Source organism: Salmo trutta, chromosome 31, assembly GCF_901001165.1.
Source record: "Salmo trutta chromosome 31, fSalTru1.1, whole genome shotgun sequence".
NCBI lineage: Eukaryota > Metazoa > Chordata > Actinopteri > Salmoniformes > Salmonidae > Salmo > Salmo trutta.
Window position 1 is genome coordinate 19,576,127 of NC_042987.1, and position 24,941 is coordinate 19,601,067.

General features: G+C 41.2%; 1 protein-coding gene and 1 long non-coding RNA gene across 5 annotated transcripts; both read right to left on the reverse strand.

Annotated features, from left to right (window-relative positions):
- Window positions 1-613: 613 nt before the first annotated feature.
- LOC115169696 (uncharacterized) lies at window positions 614-5,236 on the reverse strand. Its single transcript, XR_003870904.1, has 2 exons — window positions 1,258-5,236; window positions 614-835 (listed from the first exon to the last, which is right to left on the reverse strand). It is a non-coding gene; the product is annotated as an uncharacterized LOC115169696 (long non-coding RNA).
- Window positions 5,237-5,685: 449 nt separating this feature from the next.
- On the reverse strand, window positions 5,686-14,837 carry LOC115169698 (biliverdin reductase A). 4 transcript variants are annotated; one of them, XM_029725590.1, is made up of 7 exons: window positions 14,688-14,837; window positions 13,960-14,084; window positions 13,498-13,617; window positions 9,077-9,174; window positions 7,942-8,049; window positions 6,782-6,950; window positions 5,686-6,588 (listed from the first exon to the last, which is right to left on the reverse strand). In XM_029725590.1, exons 2-7 carry the CDS (start codon window positions 14,076-14,078, stop codon window positions 6,315-6,317), a joined length of 888 nt encoding a protein of 295 aa, XP_029581450.1. In that variant the 5' UTR covers window positions 14,079-14,084; window positions 14,688-14,837; the 3' UTR covers window positions 5,686-6,314. The 4 variants fall into 4 exon arrangements, with proteins under 4 accessions (XP_029581450.1, XP_029581451.1, XP_029581452.1 ...); XM_029725591.1 differs by having other exon boundaries at window positions 14,749-14,836; XM_029725592.1 differs by having other exon boundaries at window positions 14,692-14,815.
- Between the last annotated feature and the right edge of the window lie 10,104 nt (window positions 14,838-24,941).

Genomic DNA, 24,941 nt, shown 5'->3' on the forward strand with positions numbered 1-24,941 from the left:
TCGATTTCTTAAAGGGAATAACGTTCCATTTACACTCGTATCGGATTTGGGGCCTAGGAAAGGGCATAGAGCTGAGCCAGCAGTCTCCTAGTAGTGCACTATAATTCCACATAGTCTGTCTGCACTATACTCTATTTCAATAGATATGTGTGTGCACTGTTTTACAGAGGCAATGCAATCCAAATCTCCCAGTCAATGCGGTAAAGATCTCCTCTCTCTACCACCATTACTTCAACTCCTACTGATGTATCACCACTGTAATGCATTTCTAAAAGCATAGTGGCCAGCTTAGTGGCCAACATGTCTTTATAATTTCAAAGACTTGGTCTGAAGACTAATACTTAGCTCATTAGTTCAATGATTTAGATCGAAATCAAAGATCTTCTACGGGGTGATTTCTCAACCCAGTGGATGCTGGGTGGGATTTTATGATTGGATTGGGAAAAGTTACAGCTTATTCTTTCTTTCCCCTCGCCGCTTCGACGGCATCCTATTTGAATGACAGCCAAAATCAATCTTCCATTAAAGTGCAGTCATAGGCCGGTATTGACTCATTAGAACTTTACCAATCTGGTGATCTCGCTGTATTCATCCACATCCAGGGACCATTTTCTTTAATCAAACACAACCCGGCCTTTAAACAAGCCAGAGGGAATCAATAGACTGCACTCTTTAAGTTCACAAACAGTTCAATCAGCAGCATACCACCCTGCATCCCACTGCTAGCTTGCTTCTGAAGCTAAGCAGCGTTGGTCCTGGTCAGTCTCTGGATGGGCGACCAGATACTGCTCGAGGTGGTGTTGAAGGGCCAGTAGGAGGCACACTTTCCTCTGGTCTAAAAAAAATATCCCAATTCTCAAGGCAGTGATTGGGGACATTCCCCTGTGTAGGGTGCTGTCTTTCAGATGGGATGTTAAATCGGTGTCCTGATTTTCTGTGGTCACTAAAGATCACATGACACTTATCGTAAGAGTAGGGGTGTTAACCCTGGTGTCCTGGCTAAATTCCCTATCTGGCCCTCATACCATCACAGTCACCTAATCATCCCCAGCTTACAATTGGCTCATTCCTCTCCCCTGTAATTATTCCCCAGGTCGTTGCTGTAAATGATAATGTGTTCTCAGTCAACTTACCTGGTTAAATGAAGATGTGTTGTAAAATATGGATGTCTTAACAATAAATATAATGTATGCTACAATTAAATGTTGTCTGTGTCCAGATCATTTTGTTACCCATGTGTGTGTACAGTATACTTACATGAAATAGATGGGGTAGCCTCCTCCAAATACCAGCAGTAGTTCTTGGAAGCTGTGCACTGTCAATGAGAAGAAGAAAACTAGTCATTGATTTATATTTGCTGGTATGAGATCAGAGGGCAAGTCAGAGGGAAAATGAAGTGTTCGGCATTTAAGTAGGAAACTTGCCAACCATGTGAATACCTTGTAGTTGTATTTCTCTGTGATGTGCCAGATGTGACCACCAAACAGGACTTGGTTGGCTTTTCATGAACACAAGTGTATAAAAATCACTTACTGTAAGCAAAGTTTATATTTGATGAACCAAACTTCTATTTCATGCAATGCTCTATGTTCAGAGGCCAACTCAAGATGATTGTGAACCGGTGACTGCAAAGTCCAGTCCAGAACCCACTATGCACACATACAGTTCAATGCACCCTCTGTCCGACCAGGCCCAGCACCTAATGTATAACAAGCCTCTAAAATGAGATACTAGAGAAAAATTGTCTGTGGACTCTCACTATCTGCCCTCACTAGACATAATCACACTATTCCCCTGTGTTCTTTTCTATGGCTCTGGCTTCTATGATGATGAGGTATCCATTTTTGTTTGATGTCCATCCATCACCATGTAAGGCATGTGTGAGCTGTGAGGTGAGCCGGCTAGCCTCGGCCCTTATTGGATGGAAGTCATTGTGAGAAAAACTCCAGCCTAGATCTGCCAGGTGGATGTGTGTCCACGGTCAATTGCAGCGTGTCCCTTCCATTTACACTCATGGCAAGGGGACAAAGCAGCCCCTGAGCAGGACTGGAGCCTGCTTTTGGTCACCAGCAGAGGAGCTGGGCTCACAAACAATACCACAAAGAGCTGTTTGTCACTGCTTCAGTTCTGTCACAATTAACAACGATTAGCAGAAGAGATGCATGTGTGTGTTCGAATGAGTGAACTGTAGGTGTGTGTGAGTGCATGTGTCTGTTTGTATGTGCAGTCAGCTTTGTAAAATGGTATTGTGCGATCTATTTATTGTATCTTATTGGATGGAACCAAATGGTCAGAGGCAAGACAAGGCCAACCAAATTGTGGAGCATATGATATGATCCAGGCTGATGTAAATATGAGTCCAGTAAGACTTTAGTGATTGGTGAGTTTCGAAATATTGTTTCATTTCAAGAATATAGATTTTAATACATTATGTACAGAATATCATTCAATATACCACGGATTTATGTGACCTTACATAAATGCCTAGCGTTCATAGGCCTAAATAGCTCTCAATAGCTCACAACTTCTGCAGCAGCAGGGCGCATTGTTTTGTTGACTTTCAATAAACCCCAAGGCTATAATATTTCAGAGACCAACGAGACAGTTCCGAAGCCCGTCATAACAAGGCTTAAACCTTTTAATGGAAACAAAGAGGACTCATGGCAACAGTTATTTACTTTAACACTGAATTGAATTTCTGACTATAAATATCAGACTCACCTCATCCACTAACCAAAACAGAAATATGATGCCACATAGAACTGGCATCATTCACGAAATGTCAACTCCGCTCACAGGCCGTAGCCTCCACCTAAATACCGTGATAGTCCAAAACTAAATCAGACATGTTAAGAAATCATTTTTCGTCCATCTCGTCGCATAGTGTGTTTGGTGAGCCGCCGGCCACGACTGTCCGATGTTTGGTCGACTGTCGGTGCCATTAGTCGATACGGCTTCAGACCATCAAGCAATCGGAGTTGATCTCTTCCTCACAGTTGAGTTTGTCACTATCTTTTGCATTAAATTGTATAGAACGTAGCCTATTCTTTTCACACGCATAAAGATGATGATAACGCGACACGCCCCCACAGTATCTCTAGGAACACTGCAATCAAGGACGCAGAAGCACTGCTTGAAAGCAATCGCAGACCATTGAACATTTTGAGATTTTTTTAAACCCAGGACAGGCTATGAGTCCACACTATCACAACTTCAGTGTCACAACATTTAGATCACACAAATCATATGCAGTATAGGCAATGCAATATAGGTTTTGTCATTTGTAAAAGTAATGAGTAATTCATAAATGTATTAATTTTTCGCTTAATGATCTTATTGGTGTGGATTTACCCTGTTTCAGGAGTAACCCAGTGTTCTCTCTGATCCCCATCAGCTCTACTCTGTGAGTCTATAAACAGAAGCAAATGGTACAGGCAGGAGCAACTCATGTCCATCGACTGGTAACCATAGCATGCAGATCAGACCAGTATTATGACCCTGGGCCAGGGTGCAACAGCTACCTATTTGCTTGTGAAAAAAACTATAATATTTCTCATGCAGGATTCTGCAATGCTTATTATTGATGGTTGCCTACTTCTTTCATCATTGCCAGAATCAAACAGGAAGATGATCAATCAAGCACATATATGGCCTATTAATATGGGAAACTGCAAATTATACAGTTACAATAAAAAACACAAATTATTAAAACATTCAGGCATTATAATTCAATATAACAGTACAATTCTACCTCTTAAACTGTTAAAGAATGTAATTTTCTCTCCATATAAATTGCTAATAACACTAGTGACACCCAGTTAAAGTGGCCAAACTGCACTCACTGGGTAGTGAATACTTATGACATGGTAGACATATACATCATTAGATGGGACTGACATGAATGGATAACAATGGGAGAGGGAACTGAGCAGGCCAAGGCACAAATTCAGTCTGTCAGCATCCCAGAATTAAGTAGAAAACTTATATTGTATGGTGAACAGCTAATTTTGAGACCCTTGAAATACTGGTTTGAAACAGAGAAAAAGGAAAGGAAGCGCATTGCACAAATTACAACTAAGGCAACAAGCTAGTGAATGATTTAGTGCTAAAACCAGGGAAGCGGTGTGAAGTCATGATGCGGTCCAAAAGTTCCATCCCACCTGAACAGCCTGCAATTCCAGACATTATAAAAACATCTAAATCAAGTTAACTGCAATGCCCCTTTAATCAAACACTGAAATATGTCCTCCGGTGATTTTTGAACTTGTACTGTTGAAAAGCGATATCCATGTATAAATACAATAAAGTACACCAACTAAAGATTAGAAAAAAGAGCAAAATTGTGTTTTTTAGACAACTGCAAACATCAAGGAGTAGGGCATTCAAAGAGTCGGTCTGATGGGAATCCGTGATGTCATCGGCCTCCCCCTTGCTTGAGGAACAATAGAGAACAAAAGAGGAAAGGCCCACCCCCCACTTGTGCTATGTCAGGACTTGCCTGGACCACCTATTGAGATATGCCTTTTGTTAAGTAAATCAGGTGTTAAATCAGGTAAAAAGGAGGCTGGATTGCTACTTTAAAACAACTAAACAGATGTGTCAATTGCAGTCTACTGACAAAGTTCCATTTGCGGTGTAAATAACACACTTTCCCCTGTCAGAGCTATCTGAGATTGCATGATACCTCAGGTAAATGATAACACCTATTGTAGGGTGTTAATGATTTGAACATGTAGGCCGTCATTGTAAATAAGAATTTGTTCTTAACTGACTTGACTGGTTAAATAAAAGGTTAAATAAAAAAAATACTAATTAAAATGCAACGATCAGTATATCACTGTTTTGCCTTAAACTTCTGTGTGTACATTAGCTATACAACATGTCAATATTAAAATGTCATATGAGATAAGTAAAGCACACCAGCCAATGATAAAGCACCATGAGCTGTGATCAACCAGAGGAATGTTACAGTATATTCAACTGTAATGTAGATTAACTTCAATAAGTAACACAATGCAAACATCAAACTATATATCAACTGACCTTCCATCAATGTTAAGGCGTAGTCTGTAGTAACAGCCTAACCCTAAGATAATAAGCCGACATGCCTTAGGCTGAGTTTACACAGGCAGCCCATTATCTCCCTCGCTAACTTTAAGTGTCAGCTGTCAGAGCAGCTTACCGATCGCTGCAGTTGTACACAGCCCATCTGTAAATAGCCCATCCAACCAACCACCGACCTCATCCCCATATTTGTTTTTCTGCTTTTTTGCACACCAGTATTTCTACTTGCACATCCTCATCTGCACATATATCACTCCAATGTAAATTGCTAAATTGTAATTACTTCGCCACTATTGGTCTCCTTACTTCATTTGCACACACTGTATACAGATTTTTCTATTGTTGTTGACTGTACGTTTGTTTATCCCATGTATAACTCTGTGTTGTTTTTTGTCGCACTGCTTTGCTTTATCTTGGCCAGGTCGCAGTTGCAAATGAGAACTTGTTCTCAACTGGCCTACCTGGTTAAATAAAGGTGAAATAAAATAAAACAATTAAAAATGTCTAATTGATCTTTTGACCAATCAGATCACCTCTGAAAAAGATTGATGTGAAAAGATCTGATGTGATTGGTCAAACGTTTCCTTGCTACCCAAACTCCTTGCTCAGGTCAAATTTTACAGTATTCCACACCCACGGACGTTAGCTTCTTTTCCCGCAATGAGTCAGGATCGGAGTATCTACCCAGCCAGAACACACGTGGGTAAAGTGGCGTTTTGAAAATGTGTCATTGGCTAAAGATGATCCAATCACTTATTACTTTGTTTTGTACAACACCCCTCATTTTGATGTCCCCACAAACGACTTCAACGACGGCAGTCTCAGACTGAAGTATATAGCAAACATAGAGCAGTGGAAAAATTCAGTCGTCAGGCAAGATCAAAAGACCAATTAGTGGAACAAATATCAGAATGAGGCTGCTGTGTAAATGCAGCCTCTGAAACCAATTTGTTTCTGAAACACATAAAATCCCTTAACATTTCAAAGATGCGCCGAGCATATGTCTACAGTACAGCGTGTTACAGTAGCTTTACTGTAGAAAGCTTATGGATGGATCTTGTGCACTTGGACATCCACCAGTAGGTTAAGCGTTGCAAAATTCTGTAAAACCTGGGAATTTTTGGAAAGTTACTGTAATTTCACAACCCTCGGTAGACTGCTGGGGTCCCTCGGTAGGCTGCTGGGGCCCCTCGGTAGGCTGCTGGGGCCCCTCGGTAGGCTGCTGGGGCCCCTCGGTAGGCTGCTGGTTACTAGGCGTCTTGGGCTGAGCCCTTCAGGCTCAGCTGCTGGATGCGGTCGGCCAGCTCTAGACAGTGGAGGACTCTGCGGCGCTCTGCATGGAGCTGGTCACGGGGCACCTGGCCCAGCAGCTTCTGACTGAAGAGCACCAGGTCCTGCATAAAGATACCCACCGGCTCCCTGGTGGCTGGGGGCAGCTGGGTGATGGTGCATGAGTCAAAGCGGAAGTTGATGTCTTTGGCCCTGGGCAGGCCGGGAGCCCACTCCTCAATCCACGTGAGAGGTCTGTATTAAATCCATAATAGAAGAGATAGAGGAGTATAGTTAACCCAATGTTTCAGCGTGGACTACCAGTATATCTAGATGTAATAAAGGCAATTACCTTTTGTGCTGGCAGAATAGCTAGGTTTGAGATGTTGTGAAAGGACTTAATATCTGATATGACTACTTGATTATTCCAATGGAGTAGAGTACATACTTCTGTTCTTTGGTTATGAGTTGAGCGGTCATCTTCATGTACTTGTTCTCCTTGTCTTCCTCCATGCTGGCAGCGGTGACAGACAGCTCTCCAAACAGATCCACCAGCCAGGTGAGCCGGGCGATGCCACTGAAAGCTGGGAAACCAAAGCCCGGCTTCAGAGGACCTCCTATTGTGAGACACACAGGAAAACTACAGTCAGAAGTAGTTGTAATGGGACATGTAATCCAAATGGCTCATGTTAATCATCCTCTGCTCACATTTAAGATCCGGACACATTATGCCCTTTGTATTGATTTTGTATTTCATCACATTCCGACAGTACATAAACTGGTGTGGTGCTGATGCTGTATATGTCACCATTATGCATAAAATGAATGAACCATTGAAGTGAATCTCCCAACAGATGATTCATTTCATTTTGCGCTTGCTGCCTCCTACAGTCGAACTACGAAAACTGCCCCGACTCAAATTTAAGAAAAACTACTCCATTCTCTCCACTAAGCTCTGACTTCCATTCTTGGTCAACAGGCAGCTGCTATAAAATACTGTCTGTCATCTGAGGTTATGTGGAGCGTGTGGAGTTGATAACTATGATTTATTATTCAATCATGGGTGCTTTAGGAGAAGTCCATTGATATGCATTAACTTGCTTCTTCCCCAGCGGCGAGGCTCTGATGAAATAGGACAGAGCTAGTCAACATCCCAAATGGCACCCTATTCCCTATGTAGCGCACTACTAATGACAAAAGTAGAGCACTATGTAGGAAATACAGTACCATTTGACACACACCTCTAGATTTCATCAACAACACCCTTCTGTGTTTCATACCAGAGACCAGTCTGCCTGCCACACTCCACAGGCAGGCTCTCTTTCACATCAACCTCAACAAGTGTACTGTGGAGAATGAAAACAACATTTCACAAGTCGCTTTGATGGGAGCCTTCATTATATCAAAAGCTCTGGAATGAAATATTCATTCCAAAGCCTGTTACCTGGATGATGCACATCAATTTGACACATGCTATGCAGTTAGTTTCTGTAGCAAATATTATATTTGAGGTGATGTCTGTATCAGTAGTGCTGGGGACTTTGTGTATCACGGTTGTGTTTTCACCTGGGATTTGTGCTATATTCTCAATTCCGGTCTCCGTCTCACCTGTGAAGTGAAGGAATCCCTCCTCCAGCCTTTTCCCTGCTACGTCCTTCTTCAGCTGCTTGAAGTCAGCTGTCAGGAGTTCTATGTGCTCCTCATGCAGGACCACTCCTAGGAACATAGAAGACATAGAACATTAAATACGTAGGTGATCAGTAGTTGTTAAGATACACAGATCAGGGTTTCCATTAGCCGGTAATAGCCAGGCTTTTGGCCACCCCCCCAAAAATATGAAAAGCCAATAAATAAAATTGGTGCCGGCCAATTGTCCGGGAGAAAAAAAATGGAATTGTGAAATAATGCTTTTTATCCTATTCATTGATAAAAATACCAGTCGATGTAAATACATTTAACCAGTCATGCTTATTGGTCTATGCTTATCGCAGACAGCATACAGATACAGAGACTAGTTTAAGCAGAAAGTCTGTCAGACAGCGCAAGAGCTGCTGCTACAGCTCCTGTTTCTGCTGGAGTAAAATGTGCTTTTATAAGCCCAATCATTGTGCAACAATTCTAAAATGAAATTGCATGTTAAAAACTGTTTTGATGGCCATGATTAAAAAGAGCTACTATTTTTATTTCTCATCTGGTAATTGAAGCGCGCCTCCCATTCGTCATTCATGTGCAACGGTAGTCAGGCTTCAGCGCGTCAGACTTTACAATGTGAGCTGGAGGTAGTATGCATTTTGAAAACATACTTAATTGTGTGAAACCTGAACGTTTTACTTCATATTATGAGGCATGTCTTACCTTGCTTCAAAGTAGCTGAGCCAAAATCTAATTTCAATGCCATTGAAACCACTATGTTCTATTGGCTTTCAAATCAACTTTCTTTCATTGTCCAGTGAGTTGCATGTACAGTGTAAACATGAATTACCATAATCTAAATGTGATTTCTGTCATTCTGAGCACCGTGTGTAGACGCCCTAATCTTGTTACACACCCAATGCATACGGGGCCGTTAAATTCCTCAAATGTCCTGTCAATTAAAATGCTGCCGGTCAAATGTCCGGCGCCATATTTTCCCAAACGGAAACCCTGACACAGATACACGTCTACTACATCATCATCACCATGTCATCAAGACTTCACCATGTCTTCTCTATAAAATATCTTCCAATGATTCTGTCCAGCTCACCTTTTTCCTGAGCCAGGTCCCAGAGGTCCACAGCAGTTTTGTGTGTCATGGCCATTGGATATTCCACACAGACATGCTTCCCAGCTTCCAGAAACATCCTATGATCCATTAGAACATGCAACATATTATAGGAGAAATTCGTTTTTTTACAGTATCCAAGAAGGGTGTCCAAGAGACAGTGCTTGAACCGAACATAAATTCAATTTCAAAGACTGTCCTGTACTAGGGAGTTGCACAACTGAAATGTAACTTTGTAAACCAAACTGACCAGCAAGGGCTCCCGAGTAGCGCAGCGGTATAAGGCGCTGCATCTCAGTGGGAGAGGCGTCACTACAGACCTGGTTCGATTCCAGGCTGTATCACAAACAGCCCGTGATTGGGAGTCCCATAGGGCGGCGCACACTCGTCCTGGCATCGTCCGGGTTAGGGTTTAGCCATCATTGTAAATAAGAATTTGTTCTTAACTGACTTGCCTAGTAAATAAAGTTGAAATAAAAAATATATATATATATATATTAAAAAAAAGAGCCATTGGTCAATGTTTCAACAACCCATCGAGCTCAGAGTTGGGAAAACTTCACATTGACCACTCTTAAAACTTCTTGTAACTTTCTCAAAATGTTCCTTCAAATTAAATTGACACAAAATAAAGACAATGAATTACAGTGAGGGAAAAAAGTATTTGATCCCCTGCTGATTTTGTATGTTTGCCCACTGACAAAGAAATGATCAGTCTATAATTTTAATGGTAGGTTTATTTGAACAGTGAAAGACAATAACAACAACAAAAATCCAGAAAAACGCATGTCAAAAATGTAATAAATTGATTTGCATTTTAATGAGGGAAATAAGTATTTGACCCCTCTGCAAAACATGACTTAGTACTTGGTGGCAAAACCCTTGTTGGCAATCACAGAGGTCAGACGTTTCTTGTAGTTGGCCACCAGGTTTGCACACATCTCAGGAGGGATTTTGTCCCACTCCTCTTTGCAGATCTTCTCCAAGTCATTAAGGTTTCGAGGCTGATTTTTGGCAACTCTAACCTTCAGCTCCCTCCACAGATTTTCTATGGGATTAAGGTCTGGAGACCTTAATGTGCTTCTTCTTGAGCCACTCCTTTGTTGCCTTGGCCGTGTGTTTTGGGTCATTGTCATGCTGGAATACCCATCGATGACCCATTTTCAATGCCCTGGCTGAGGGAAGGAGGTTCTCACCCAAGATTTGACGGTACATGGCCCCGTCCATCGTCCCTTTGATGCAGTGAAGTTGTCCTGTCCCCTTAGCAGAAAAACACCCCCAAAGCATAATGTTTCCACCTCCATGTTTGACGGTGTTCTTGGGGTCATAGGCAGCATTCCTCCTCCTCCAAACACGGTGAGTTGAGTTGATGCCAAAGAGCTCCATTTTGGTCTCATCTGACCACAACACTTTCACCCAGTTGTCCTCTGAATCATTCAGATGTTCATTGGCAAACTTCAGACGGGCATGTATATGTGCTTTCTTGAGCAGGGGGACCTTGCGGGCGCTGCAGGATTTCAGTCCTTCACGGCATAGTGTGTTACCAATTGTTTTCTTGGTGACTATGGTCCCAGCTGCCTTGAGATCATTGACAAGATCCTCCTGTGTAGTTCTGGGCTGATTCCTCACCGTTCTCATGATCATTGCAACTCCACGAGGTGAGATCTTGCATGGAGCCCCAGGCCGAGGGAGATTGACAGTTCTTTTGTGTTTCTTCCATTTGCGAATAATCGCACCAACTGTTGTCACCTTCTCACCAAGCTGCTTGGCGATGGTCTTGTAGCCCATTCCAGCCTTGTGTAGGTCTACAATCTTGTCCCTGACATCCTTGGAGAGCTCTTTGGTCTTGGCCATGGTGAAGAGTTTGGAATTTGATTGATTGATTGATTGCTTCTGTGGACAGGTGTCTTTTATACAGGTAACAAACTGAGATTAGGAGCACTCCCTTTAAGAGTGTGCTCCTAATCTCAGCTCGTTACCTGTATTAAAGACACCTGGGAGCCAGAAATCTTTCTGATTGAGAGGGGGTCAAATACTTATTTACCTCATTAAAATGCAAATCAATTTATAACATTTTTGACATGCGTTTTTCTGGATTTTTTTGTTGTTCTTCTGTCTCTCACTGTTCAAATAAACCTACCATTAAAATTATAGACTGATCATTTCTTTGTCAGTGGGCAAACATACAAAAATCAGCAGAGGATCCAAAATTTTTTTCCCTCACTGTATCCTCTATGAAAAAGCTGTTCTCAATAACATTTCATGGCTTTTTTCCCTTTACAGTATGAAGGGCAGTTCCTGCTGTTCCATTTAGACAATTAGCCTGGAACTGTCTACCAGTGAAACATGATGGCCATGTTCTAAACACCCTCATTAACCAGCCTAAAATAACTCTCCATTCTTTAATAGCCCATCTCTTCACACTCTGTACATTTAGCAGTGAGAGAGAGAAAAAAAACATAATTTCTGTGTTTTTTCGCTACAGTTCGCAGTCATAAAGAGAGCCATTAGAGAGCTGTAGCCTTGGTGGTCCTCTCCAGGGTTTGAGTGCTGTACATCAAAACAGCTACACGGAAATGTTTCTTACAGAAGAAATATGAAATGCTTATGACGCATAAGCATGGTAGCAATTAAAAGGGTTTTTGAAAAATTAAAGGGCTAGGAGCTCAGATGCAATAATTTAATAACCAACGTTTCGACAGACAAGCTGTCTTCATCAGGGTATAATGACAAACACTGCGAGGTGACTAGTTTATATAGTGTCAAAGGACACACACAGGTGTCTGTAATCACGGCCGGGTGTGGCCTGATATCATTGGTTCATTCTCATATATTAAAATAGCATTCAAAAAAACATAAATTAATAGCATACGATCATAGATACAATTTGGCTACATAAGCCTACAAACATTTACAATAGCAAAATCACAAGTACGGCTTCAGGTAAAAGTCTACGTTGAGACCGAAGGGAGCAGGGGTCTTTAAATTAAAGATCCAGGCAGCCTCTCGTTTTAACAATAAATTGTCGAGCTCACCCCCTCTCCTAGGGAGGGTGACATGTTTAATGCCAATATAAGGTAGGGACAAAATCGAGTGGTTTGCTTCCAAAAAAGTGGGCCGCAACTGGGTAAGTCGAGTTTTTGCACCCAATGGTGCTACGATGCTCCGAGATTCGTACTTTTAATTCAAGCTTTGTTTTACCCACATCATTTTTACCATAAGGACAAGTTATAAGACAAGTAACTGCCTTAGTGGAGACACGTGATAACAACTTTGATTGGGATCTGTTTCCTTGTTTGGGAGTGTTTGAAGGATCTACATTTATAAGTGCAATTGCATTGAGCATAGCCATTACACTGGTAGTTTCCATCCAGTAGGGGCGCAAATAGACTTTGTGCAGGGACATCTTGGGGTGGTAAATCAGAGTTTACCAGTTGATCTCTGAGATTTCTGCCCCGCGAGAATACGACCAAGGGAGGGTCCGAAAACACATTACCGATACTGTCATCGGATCTTAGAACGTGCCAATGTTTGTGAACGATTCTCTTAATTTGTTCAGAGCACTTTGAATATCGGGTAGTTAGAACGCAAGAATGCTTCTTTTTGCGAGACTGACCTTAAAAGGTAATGTCTTGTTTTATTTTGAATTTTCTCAATGGCAGTATTAATCTGACCATTTTTGTACCCCCTCTCCTTGAATTTTATTTGCGTCTCAGCCATATTTCTGTCGAAATCTGATTGTTTTTTGCACATTCTTTTGATTTGACAGAATTAGCTGTAGGGCAAACTGTTTTTCAAGGGAAGTGGGTGACAATAATTAAAAGGGAAGTTTGAAAATTATGGTAAAATTATTAGACTAAAGGTGAGGACACAACAGTTCACCTGACAAGATTGAATCCAAACATTACACTGTTGATTTTATGTGGATTGTACATGTAATATAACATTGAATTTACTGTGTCACAATATGTCTCAATGCTGTATAATATATAGCTTATAAACTAGAACTGTTAAATCTAATCAAATGTTATTGATCACATACACATATTTAGCTGATGTTATTGCGGGTGTAGCGAAATGCTTGTGTTCCTAGCTCCAACAGTTTGTCTGAGGGTTTAGTAAATGGGCCAGGTTCAATGAATGGTTAATTAACGTACAGTTTTTACACCGAGATGGAGCCTCAGTGGACTGAGAAAGAAAGGAAACAGTGTACTGAGGATTGATACAGACAATATACGTGTTCTAATGCTGACTCCTAGTGGTGATTTGTAACATGGTGAAAATATAGCTCTTGTGTACGAGCATTTCAGATAGAAACAAAACTGACGAAGGGATAGCTAAACAACTACCACAGAGGACTATAATAGAGATATGGGGTCAGTGAGAGAGAGAAAGCGTTTTACCTGATGTTTTCCTCATGGGCAGCGTTTTCGGTGCACACGACAGCCACCTTTATGTCGTCCCGGCTCAGGGCATCCTCAACAGTGATTTGTTTCACTCCCTGCTGCTCCTCCAGGATCCTCCTATGGGAAGGCAACACCAGAGTCATATTCACTACAGAAGAATTGCTTTGAAATAGAGTCACATTGTTTGCTACAGTATGCAGGACCCAGCTGCTGATTCTGTGACTGAGTACAGGTCACAGGACAGTGACAATATATCTATTTCATATGTGCAGTGCAACAAAGTTAATTGCACTGCACATATAATAAATAAGCACTAAAATCAAGGTATTATTTCAGTGTGCGAATTTTACCATTGTTTTTTAACACCAGTTGTTCCTGCCAAAACCAGCACATGGACCTAGACACACTGCTGTGCACAGTGTGTCCAAAAAAACAATGAGATGAGTCTTGGTGCCTCACCTGGATATGAAGCCTTTGACACTGAGCTTCTCAGCTGCGCTGGAGGGCAGAGGGGCTAGCATGTCCCTGATCCTCACCAAGCCTGCCGTCCCAACGCCAACCACCACTGAACCAAACATGTCTGACTGCAAAGAGACTGAGTCAGAGCTTATCAACTGTGCACTCTGCATAAAGACCCAAGACAAGTTATGGACAGAGATTCGAAGGAACACAGCAATGTTTTTCTGTATAGTTTTGTTAGTAAAAAAATATGGCAACTGCCATCAATGGAGAATTTGACGATTCAAAATATTTATATGGATTAACTAAATAAATCTGTCTTAAAACTGTTGGATCTGTCTGAATTTACAGAAGTGAAACATGGTGGTTGGGAAGGAAATGGTTAGTAAGAAACCACCATGTTTCACTTCTGTAAATTCAGACAGATCCAACAGTTTTAATACAGATGCATTTAGTTAATCCATATAAATATCTTGAATCGTTACATTCTCCATTGATGGCAGTTGCCATATTTTTTAACTTACAAAACTATACAGAAAAACAATGCCTTACACAAAGTAACTAGACCAATGACCAGGAAATTCATAATTGACATAATAATGATAAGTATATGATCTAACATGACATCAACAATGTTGCAATGCAGGTAACAATGCCGTCCTCGTTGAATGAGTAGCTAGTTCCGTACTGAATTTAAACTGCTTTAAATTCAAGCTTGATTTCCTTACCAACCCCTTTCTGAATTGCCTTTGAGGACCCTTGTCTCGTTGAAGTGAATAAAATGCTTACGTTATAAACAAAGTAATCGACTCTCTTGCCCCGGTGATATAACTTTCATAACCAGCTCACGTGTTTTTTTTTTTACTGCTTGCGTGTGACGTCCATATAACGCGGTGATTGGTGAATCAAGTCTACTCACGTGATGGACGTCTCGTCGGAAGTTATGTGGTTTGCTTCTTTTTTTTTATAAAACAAATACAGACCTGCTATGACACTAGGTAATGATGATATTTTCGTTTCTTTACGCATAATGTCCACGAATGTTTAGATATATGTATGTGATGGTTTATGCAACAATATATGGCGACTCCCATGGCAGCATGAATGTCCTCAGTTTAACTAAGGGTGTTATCACATGGTCCCTTACAGACAATTTTTGTGAACTCAGTGCGGTTGGCTTAGTTTTTTGTGTGCAGTGTGAACACTCCAAAGGAACTCAGACCCTGAAACGAGCCTAAGTGAAAACATCATGAGAGGTTGTTTGAGTTCGGTTGACTTGAATTCCGCGGTCCGGTTCCCTTTTTTAGGACATTGAACACAAAACTCCCCAGGTTCTCTTGTCATTATTCCCGCACTACACTGCTGCAACACCATTAACCCCTGCCATAGCCCCTCACATTAGTGCCACAAAGTTCCGATTTTAGTTCAGATTATTTGTTTGCAATATGTGATCTATAGGCTAAGAGAGCTTCATTAACTGTTAATTCGATTGTGGGGTTTGAATAGTGTGAGAAGACGACAACATGTTTGGTAAGAATCACAACATATGGTAAAAAAATATATTCTAGCTCTTAAAGGGGCAGTAGCCTAAATTGGCTGTAAAATTGTCAATTACAGCAGTATTTAATCTGCAGTTATTCTTCTATTTATTCTGTTACCAATAATATTTACATGTTAATACTATCTTCTGATTACAATTATGATGTCTCACTTTTGAAATAAATGCAATCAATATATTAGCTTCCAAAATGTAAGTAGGTATAAGGTATATCTAGCTGTCTGATAACACAGTCTGATGGAATGGCTTGTCCTGCACTTTGTAAAAACCCACAGTGCATTGATTGAATGTTGGAAAAAGATCTTGGTTCCTTTCTAAACATAGCAATGTGAATGCAAAGGGGACTCTGACCACAAAATAGGTGAAGTGCATTGGCAAAAGAGTTTCAGTCCTCCTTCAAAGGTAAGGGCGGTGTGAATACAAAGAGAACTGAGAACTTAGCCTTTTTTTTCTACCCCAGAGTTCACTTGAAACAGGACTGAGGTCGGTCATATTAAAGAGGACTATGTGTGAAAACACCCTAAATGTCTATGGTTTATATACGGTCTATGGTTAAGACTTCTTTAGTCCTTACCTAGATGAAGCTTTGCTTGAACGAATTTCCTACGCTGTCTGCTACAGTGCTGTCCTTGGTTGCGCTTATCTTCGACGACTGTAATTGCACTTTGAATAGACCAGATTGCGATGTTGCCACAAGAATCCCAAGGTATTGACCCTGAAATTAATATGGAGATCATTTTTATAAATACATTGTAAATCTGTACATGTGTGAGTTCTTCAATGGGTTTTCAGTGTTCTATTGTGTTAGACTACTTCAATCTTGGTCTTTGCTGGTGTTCTCTGGGTCTGATAGTCAACACGGTGGATTCGGGCCTATTCCGACTCGGGGGACTTCATACGGGCCGAGCTCTTCCCGAGTCCGGCGGAATCATATTAGGCTACTGGGGTTCTGGCTAATGGTACTCGGGCTGAGTACACTTCATCATATCTGGACCGATTAACTTTTTCAGAAGTAGGCCATATGAGGTTTCTATTAGGCAGGTGATGGAAGAATAAAGAAAACAACGATTTAATGTAATAATTTCACCAAGAATTTGCTGGGTAATTTGCAAGCTAAAATTCGGCCCATTAGGCTATTACATGGAGAAGGACCGTAGAGAATCTATGCTATAAATTCATTCGATTTTACTACAGATTTTTTGGGGGAACCCCACTCTCACTAATTCTATTAATTTCAGTCCTTCGGACAATTCTGGCCTGATATAATGGCATTAACGATTTTTAGGCATATACTGGTGGCCATGTGAATATTAGGACGACTTGGAATACATGATCCACGACAGACAGTACATCTCACTCTTATAGGCTATAGCCTATTTTTCTATAGTAGGCCTATCGGTAAACGCCGATACATCCTGACAAAATACACCATATGAGTGGCCTGATGTCATTTTCTGGACTTTGTAAACTGTTGAGAATAAACCCATAGCTGATCAGGGCTTTATTCAGGCATAAAACACAAAAGGACGTTTGAGCTGTAATTCAAATGATCCTACATCACTGAAGTTTACAGCTTAGACCTATATTTGTGTACTAATAATAATACATTACTCATCGCACTGTGTTGTTGTAGCCTAGAGGTATAATAATTATATTTTCTAAAAACGTAGGCCTATCAATAGTGGCGCGTGCCCGGAGGCCGCAGAGCGCAGCCTGGAGGAACGCAAAGGCCTAGCCTATATCTTCCCTTTGATAATCTGCTATTTAGGCTGAAGGAGTGATGCAGCCTACAACCCTGTATGTTGAATTATTGCAGTAGGCTATTAAACTATTACAAATGTAGTCTATGGCCTATCAAAATAGCTAAATAAATAACGACCATAACAATCAATAGAAAAAAATCATGGTGCTCGAAACGTCATGATTTTGGGTTCGATTCCCGGGGCCATAAACTGAAAATGAACCCATGCATACTGCCGCTTTAGAAAAAAAGTCTGCTTAATGTCACATTCATTATTTTTGCACACCTCATATTTGTGAACATTTTCCTGTAGCTATGGGCTGCCTTCCCATTCTGAGAAGACAGAAGAAAATAAAACGGCATATCTAAACTGGGTAAATTAATAATTCTATCACCAACTGTGTAACTTGGTCATAGTGTTTATTTGTCATAACCCAAGGTTGCATGCCATATTTTTGCTGAACCAAAACAAAGTTTAATTCAAGATTGAGCCCTCACATAACCAAGATGCTACTATTTCCTGTCTGTTTTACAAATCTGTGATTGTAATTTTCAACATAGCAAATAGCAGCATACATGTATCATCAATTGCCAACATCATAGCTTGCTGAAGTATCTTTAATAGGAAACTAGCATTACCTCTAAAGCAGTTATTGGGGCCACAGTGTCTCCTGACCCCTCCTGTCTCAGCCTCCAGTATTTATGCTGCAGTAGTTTGTGTCGGGGGGCTAGGGTCAGTCTGTCACATCTGGAGTATTTCTCTTGTCTTTTCCGGTGTCCTGTGTGAATTTAAATATGCTCTTTCTAATTCTCTCTTTCTCTCTCTCGGAGGACCTGAGCCCTAGGACCATGCCTCAGGACTACCTGGCTTGATGACTCCTTGCTGTCCCCAGTTCACCTGGCTGTGCTGCTGCTCCAGTTCCAACTGTTCTGCCTGCGGCTATGGAACCCTGACCTGTTCACCGGACGTGCTACCTGTCCCAGACCTGCTGGAACCCTGACCTGTTCACCGGACGTGCTACCTGTCCCAGACCTGCTGTTTTCAACTCTCTAGAGACAGCAGGAGCGGTAGAGATACTCTCAAAGATCTGCTATGAAAAAGCCAACTGACACTTACTCTTGTGTTACTGACTTGTTGCACCCTCGACAACTACTATGATTATTATTATTTGACCATGCTGGTCATTTATGAACATTTGAACATCTTGGCCATGTGCTGTTATAATCTCCACTCGGCACAGCCAGAAGAGGACTGGCCACCCCTCATAGCCTGGTTCCTCTCTAGGTTTCTTCCTAGGTTTTGGCCTTTCTAGGGAGTTTTTCCTAGCCACCGTGCTTCTACACCTGCATTGCTTGCTGTTTGCTGTTTTAGGCTGGGTTTCTGTACAGCACTTTGAGATATCAGCTGATGTAAGAAGGGCTATATAAATACATTTGATTTGATTTATTCCCAAACTGGCAATGACGTCGGGGGTACGCCAAATAAAAATGTGATTCACATAAAAATGAAAATAATTCACATTTTCAAACAGTACACTTTTATATTTTCCAACGGGGCAATACAATTGGGTGAGGTTTTTTTCTCGCCTGAGTAGCCTCGTTGGCGCGTTTTGTTCAGTAATCCAATGGCTCAAATGCAGTCACAACAGGCAGACAAATTCCAAATAGTATTCGTAAAGTTCGTAGAAACATGTCAAACGATGTTTATAATCAATCCTGAGGTTGTTTTTAGCCTAAATAATCGATAATGTTTCAACCGGACAATAGCGTCGTCAATATAAAAGAAAAACAGGAAACAGCTCTGGGGACATCCCACTATCCATGTCACGACTCCCGCCGAAGTCGGTCCCTCTCCTTGTTCGGGCGGCGTTCGGCGGTCGACGTCACCGATCTTCTAGCCATCGCCGCTCCACCTTTCATTTTCCATTTGTTTTGTCTTGTTTTCCCGCACACCTGGTTTACATCCCCTCATTACTCTACGTGTATATTATCCTCTGTTCCCCCCACGTCTGTGTGTGGTATTGTTCGTTCGTTACGTGTGTGACGCTACAGGCTGGTTTTGCGCCGGGTATTGTTGTAACCCATGGTTTTGTTATTTGTACCATTTTGTGTAATTTGTGCACTATCGCTTTTTGCCTCGAGCCAGAGTGTTGTGACGCAGTTGCTTCCGGCTGTTTTCCTCTGCCTGAATAAAGTGTGCCTGTTCACTCATCTCGGCTCTCCTGCACCTGACTTCCTTCGACCAGTTGCGCACACTCTGACAATTCACTCACTCAAAGTGGTCATTCTCCCTCATTTTTCAGAATAAAAACCTGAAACAATGTCTAAAGACTGTTCACAAGTAGTGGAAGCCATAGGGAATGGAATCTGGGTCCTATCCCTTTAAATGGTGGATAGGCTTTCATTGGAAAAACAGCCATTTCAAAATAATGGCACTTCCTGGATGGATTTTCCTCCATATCAGTTCTGTTATACTCAGACATTATTTTAACAGTTTTGGAAACTTTAGAGTGTTTTCTATCCAAATCTACCAATTATATGCATATCCTAGCTTCTGGGCCTGAGTAGCAGGCAGTTTATTTTGGGCACGCTTTTCATCCGGAGGTGAAAATAGTGCCCCCTACCCTAGTGAGGTTAACTAACCTCCAGACAAGTTTACAGGATTACAGGGACTCTCCGCAACTATGTTCAATGTGCGGGACAAAATTGAGGCTATGATTAAGAAGTTGGAGCTCTTTTCTGTCTGCATTAACAAGGACAACACACAGGTCTTTCCATCATTGTATGATTTTTTTGTGTGCAAATGAACTCAAGCTTACGGACAATGTCAAATGTGATATAGCGAAGCACCTGAGTGAGCTGGGTGCGCAATTACACAGGTACTTTCCCGACACAAACAACTGGATTCATTATCCCTTTGTTGCCCTGCCTCCAGTCCACTTACCGATATCTGAACAAGAGAGCCTCATTGAAATTGCAACAAGCGTTTCTGTGAAAATTTGAATTTAATCAGAAGCCACTGCCAGATTTCTGGATATGGCTGCACTCAGAGTTTCCTGCCTTGGCAAAATCGCGCTGTTAAGACTAGGGATGCACGATATACCAGTGAACATATCGGAATCGGCCGATATTAGCTAAAAATGCCAACATTGGTATCAGCACAATGTCTAGTTTAACGCCGATGTGAAAAACGATATCAAAGCTGACATGCATACCTATATAACATTGGTACGTGACGTAATGACGCCACATAACATTTTGCGCTACACATGCAACACAGCATTCCTAACCTAGCCCACAATGTCTGCTGTGTGGATCGAGCAGTCAACAAGTCGAGCAGTCATTTGAAAGAGTAAGAACATTTTAGCGAGACAAGTCAAAGGCGAAATCCACAATCAACCGTTCTCTGTTGTGGGTGATGTTGGCTTTCGCAACTGGTCGAGCACCGGTACACGCTAACGTTGCCAAGTGCGCTATTGTTCAGATGTTGCCCTATCGTAGTTACACACTAGTAGCATCAGTGCTATTAGCTTCATGACATACTATGGAATGCCGTTTGGGTCTTTGCGTGTCAAAAAAGATGCACGTCAAATAACACTATGTGGTGCGTTAAATAAGCTTTTAATTTGACACATCAAATAATACAGTTCTATTATAGAATGGTATGTGTTGTGAATTTGCATGTGCAAGCCAAGCGCCACCACTACTATCAGTAGCACTGTCAAAGCTGTACAAAAAAAGTCTGCAAACAAGCAAACACTGGCCACGAACCATGTGTTTACAATACCGCATTGGTAATAAAGCATTATTTGATCGACCGCAACTTCTGTGGTAGCTAGCTAGCTTTAGCTTGGCACCTAGTTAGGACCAATACAACCAGCCTGAAAAAAATGACCAGTCGAAACTGCAGTCATTTTCACTGTTCTTAGCAATGATTTAGGAATCCTTGTGAGTAAGTATTAGCTAGGTAGCCACTTGTTGTTCGCCTATTGAAATTGAACTTCAGTTCATGAAAATAGATAGCTAGCCAGCTACTTAACCCTGTGCCCAAAGCTAACGTTATAAGCAGCCAGCTAGCTTCATCTGGCTAGTGAGACTCGACCTGACTGGGTTATGTGTCGTGAAGCTAGCCACAATAAGGATTAGGCACAAGTGGAATTTGTGGTTTGCCTTCAAAATAAAAGTACCTCTTTTCAAAGTGATGCAGAAGGTTACAATTGGTGGAATCATGCCATATTTAGACTAGATAATGTTAAACAAGGTTGGAATGTGAAGCAATGAAATGGGGTATCAGTCTACTCGGTGACACCCACAGAACACAACTGTGAAGAGTTTACACCATTATTAGTGTTGTAGCTCTTATCGCGGGACTTTGACTGTGAAATCACCTCCCCAGTCAGCCTATTGTGTGTATTGACATTCATATTGCACTGTACAGCTTTACCTAAGGATTGGGGATCAATGAAATGGGGTAACAGTCTACTCAATACCCAATATATTTTTTCCCAACGTCCTCAGAGTTATCAGACTCCAAAACATCCACACAGTATTGTTTTTCCTCTGGAATAGTGTTCAATACACATAGGTTGACAATAAATGTGGCTCAATTCAGTTGTTTCAGAGTCCCGCAATAAGAGCTACGATGCTAATGTTCTCTGGGTGTCACTGAGTAGACTCGTACCCCATGTCATTGATCCACAATCCATAGGTAAGGCTGTACAGTGAAATAAGTATGCCCCCAATGCAATTCTAAAGTATAATACATCCAGTGTGATTTCAACCAATTTTTGTCAAATTAACTAATTATTGTCTTTTGTTGAATTTATATAACATTCCAACCTCGTTTAGCATGATCTATTCAATTATGGCATAGTTATACTATTTGTATTCATTTGCATCACTGTCAATGACATACTTTTATTTTGAAGGCTAACTGCAAAGTCCACTTGTGGCTAATCCTTACTGTGGCTAGCTTCACATAGATGGGTCCGGCCACACTTAAAATAACTGTCTTATAAATTAGGGTTATTTTAGATGATGACACCTAGCTATATAGTTAGCTAGCTAACGATAGCTACTGAAACAGACTATGTCACTTTGCTATGTTTTTGGGGAAGAACATTGTTTGCATCCATGAGCTAGCTAGCTTTTTTTAATGACCAGCACTGTAGGTGCGCTAGACAACTTTACCATCATCATAGCATACGTATCGACGAATCGTTGTGACATATGAAATACGAGTGATAGTGTAATCAATGTTTAATAACTACGTAAAAAATGTATTAAGGCATTGAATTATTTTGTGATCTGCAGCAAATAGTGTTATTTGATATGTATCTTTTTTGACATGCAAAGACCCAAACGGCGTTCCATCGAAATCCTGGTTGAGAATGAAATGACTGAACAAATTAACAACGAAACAGCACAGCAAGCAAATGAAAGAAATATGTTTTGATTATGTTTTACTGGTAATGGGGACATGCGTAAATGCCAACAAAATAACTTTTTGGTGTGTGTGTGCGCAACCTTTCATTTAACTAGGCAAGTCAGTTAAGAACAAATTCTTATTTACAATGACAGCCTTCCGGGGCAAAACTCGGACAGCGCTTGGCCAATTGTACTCCGCCCTATGGGACTTCAATGACGTCCGGATGTGACACAGCCTGGATTCGAACCAGGGACTGCAGTGATGCCTCTTGCACTGAGATGCAGTGCCTTAGACCGCTGCGTCCATGTATGTTAACTATTTAACTAGAATGTTTAAAAGGACGCAAACATTTTAAATATTGGTTATCGGTTTTGTTTTTTTTGGCAAGGAAAATATTGGATATCGGTATCGGCCAAAAATGTCATATCGGTACATCACTAGTTAAGACACGGATGCCCTTTGCAATCACGTACCTATGTGAGAGTGGATTCGTGGCCCTCACTAGCATGAAAACTAAATACCGGCACAGACTGTGTGTGGAAAATGATTTTAGACTGAGACTCTCACCAATAAAACCCAACATTGCAGACTTATTTGCATCCTTTCAAGCACACCCTTCTCTTTAACCTGTGGTGAGTTATTCACCATTTTTGATGAACAAATAAGGTTTTATATGTAACATGGCTAAATAAAGAGCAAAATTATTGATTAGTGTTATCTTATTTTTTGTGCCCTGGTCCTATAAGAGCTCTTTGTCACTTCCCACAAGCCGGGTTGTGACAAAAATTCACACACATTATTATGTTTAATAAATGTATCGGATTGTGTGTGTGTGTGGCAGGCTTACAATGATTGAAATTGCGCTGACCCTGTTGCTAGAGCGGGTACAAAGCTGGAGGTTGAATGTCTGAAGGGGTACGGGACTATAAAAAGTTTAGGAACCACTGCTCTAAAGAAACAAGAAATACACGATCCAGCAGCGGTGGCTGCTGCTCGAGCCGAACACAGTGCCTGTCTTTCCAGCGGTCGTTTTGAAAATCAGTCAGTTGGTTAACAGTCGAGGCCAGCTGGAGAAAATACCAAAAAGTTCAAAATTGGTAATTGTAGCTATTGTATTTGTTGTAGTGTAGTTCGTCGCAGTCGCTAATTACTTTGTGACATTGCAGCTAGCTTCATTTCTGGACTGGTCATGGTTGTTGTCAAAGTTTATCCATTATTAACATCAGTTAACGTTAGCTAGCTATCTTAGCTAGCCACCTCTGCTCTAACAGTTAGGCTAGACCCTAACCGTATTGACTTAGCTATGTGATATTAGGTAGCGAATTGATCTAGCTAGTGCTTTTGTTTGTAAAACATCGGTAGTCTAGCTATGACTAGGCAAGAAAGCACCCGGTTAACATAGCTAGCTGGCTAACATTATCTAGCTAGCTATGGCCAGTGTCACTGGCAATGAGTCACAAAGGACTCGCGTGAGCCTAGTGCCCTGTGTACACTAGCACGCGGTGCCATGCGGTGAAACACCGCTTCCCATTCATTTTCAATGGAAGGAAATTGATGAGAAGCTTAGAGGGTGGGGACCGTTTGGAGGCGGTGAAAAAGTTAAACATTTCCCAACTTTATGCAAATCACCAGTGGCGACTGCTAGGTGATGACCAATCATATTGAGTGGTTCCCATGATGAATTTGACGCTATGCGACCCAAGGCTGGAGACTTTCTTCAGCAAAGATGGCTGACAAAAATACTGGGATGGAAGCAAATGGACACTACCATTCAAAAGTTTGGGGTCACTTAGAAATGTCCTTGTTTTTGAAAGAAAAGCACTTTCTTTGTCCATTATAATAACATGAAATTGATCAGAAATACAGTGTAGACATTGTTAATGTATTAAATGACTACTGTAGCTGGAAACGGCTGATTTTGTTTTATTTTTATGGATAATCTACATAGGTGTACAGATTATCAGCGACCATGTTCCAATGGCATGTTGTGTTAGCTAATCCAAGTTTATCGTTTTAAAAGGCTAATTGATCATTAGAAAACCTTTATATTAGCACAGCTGAAAACTGTTGTTCTGCTTTAAAGAAGCAATAAAACTGGCCTTCTTTAGACTAGTTGAGTATCTGGAGCATCAGCATTTGTGTGTTCGATTACAGGCTCATAATGGCCAGAAACAAAGAACTTAATTCTGAAACTCATCAGTCTATTCTTGTTCTGAGAAAGGAAGGCTATTCCATGCGAGAAATTGCCAAGAAAC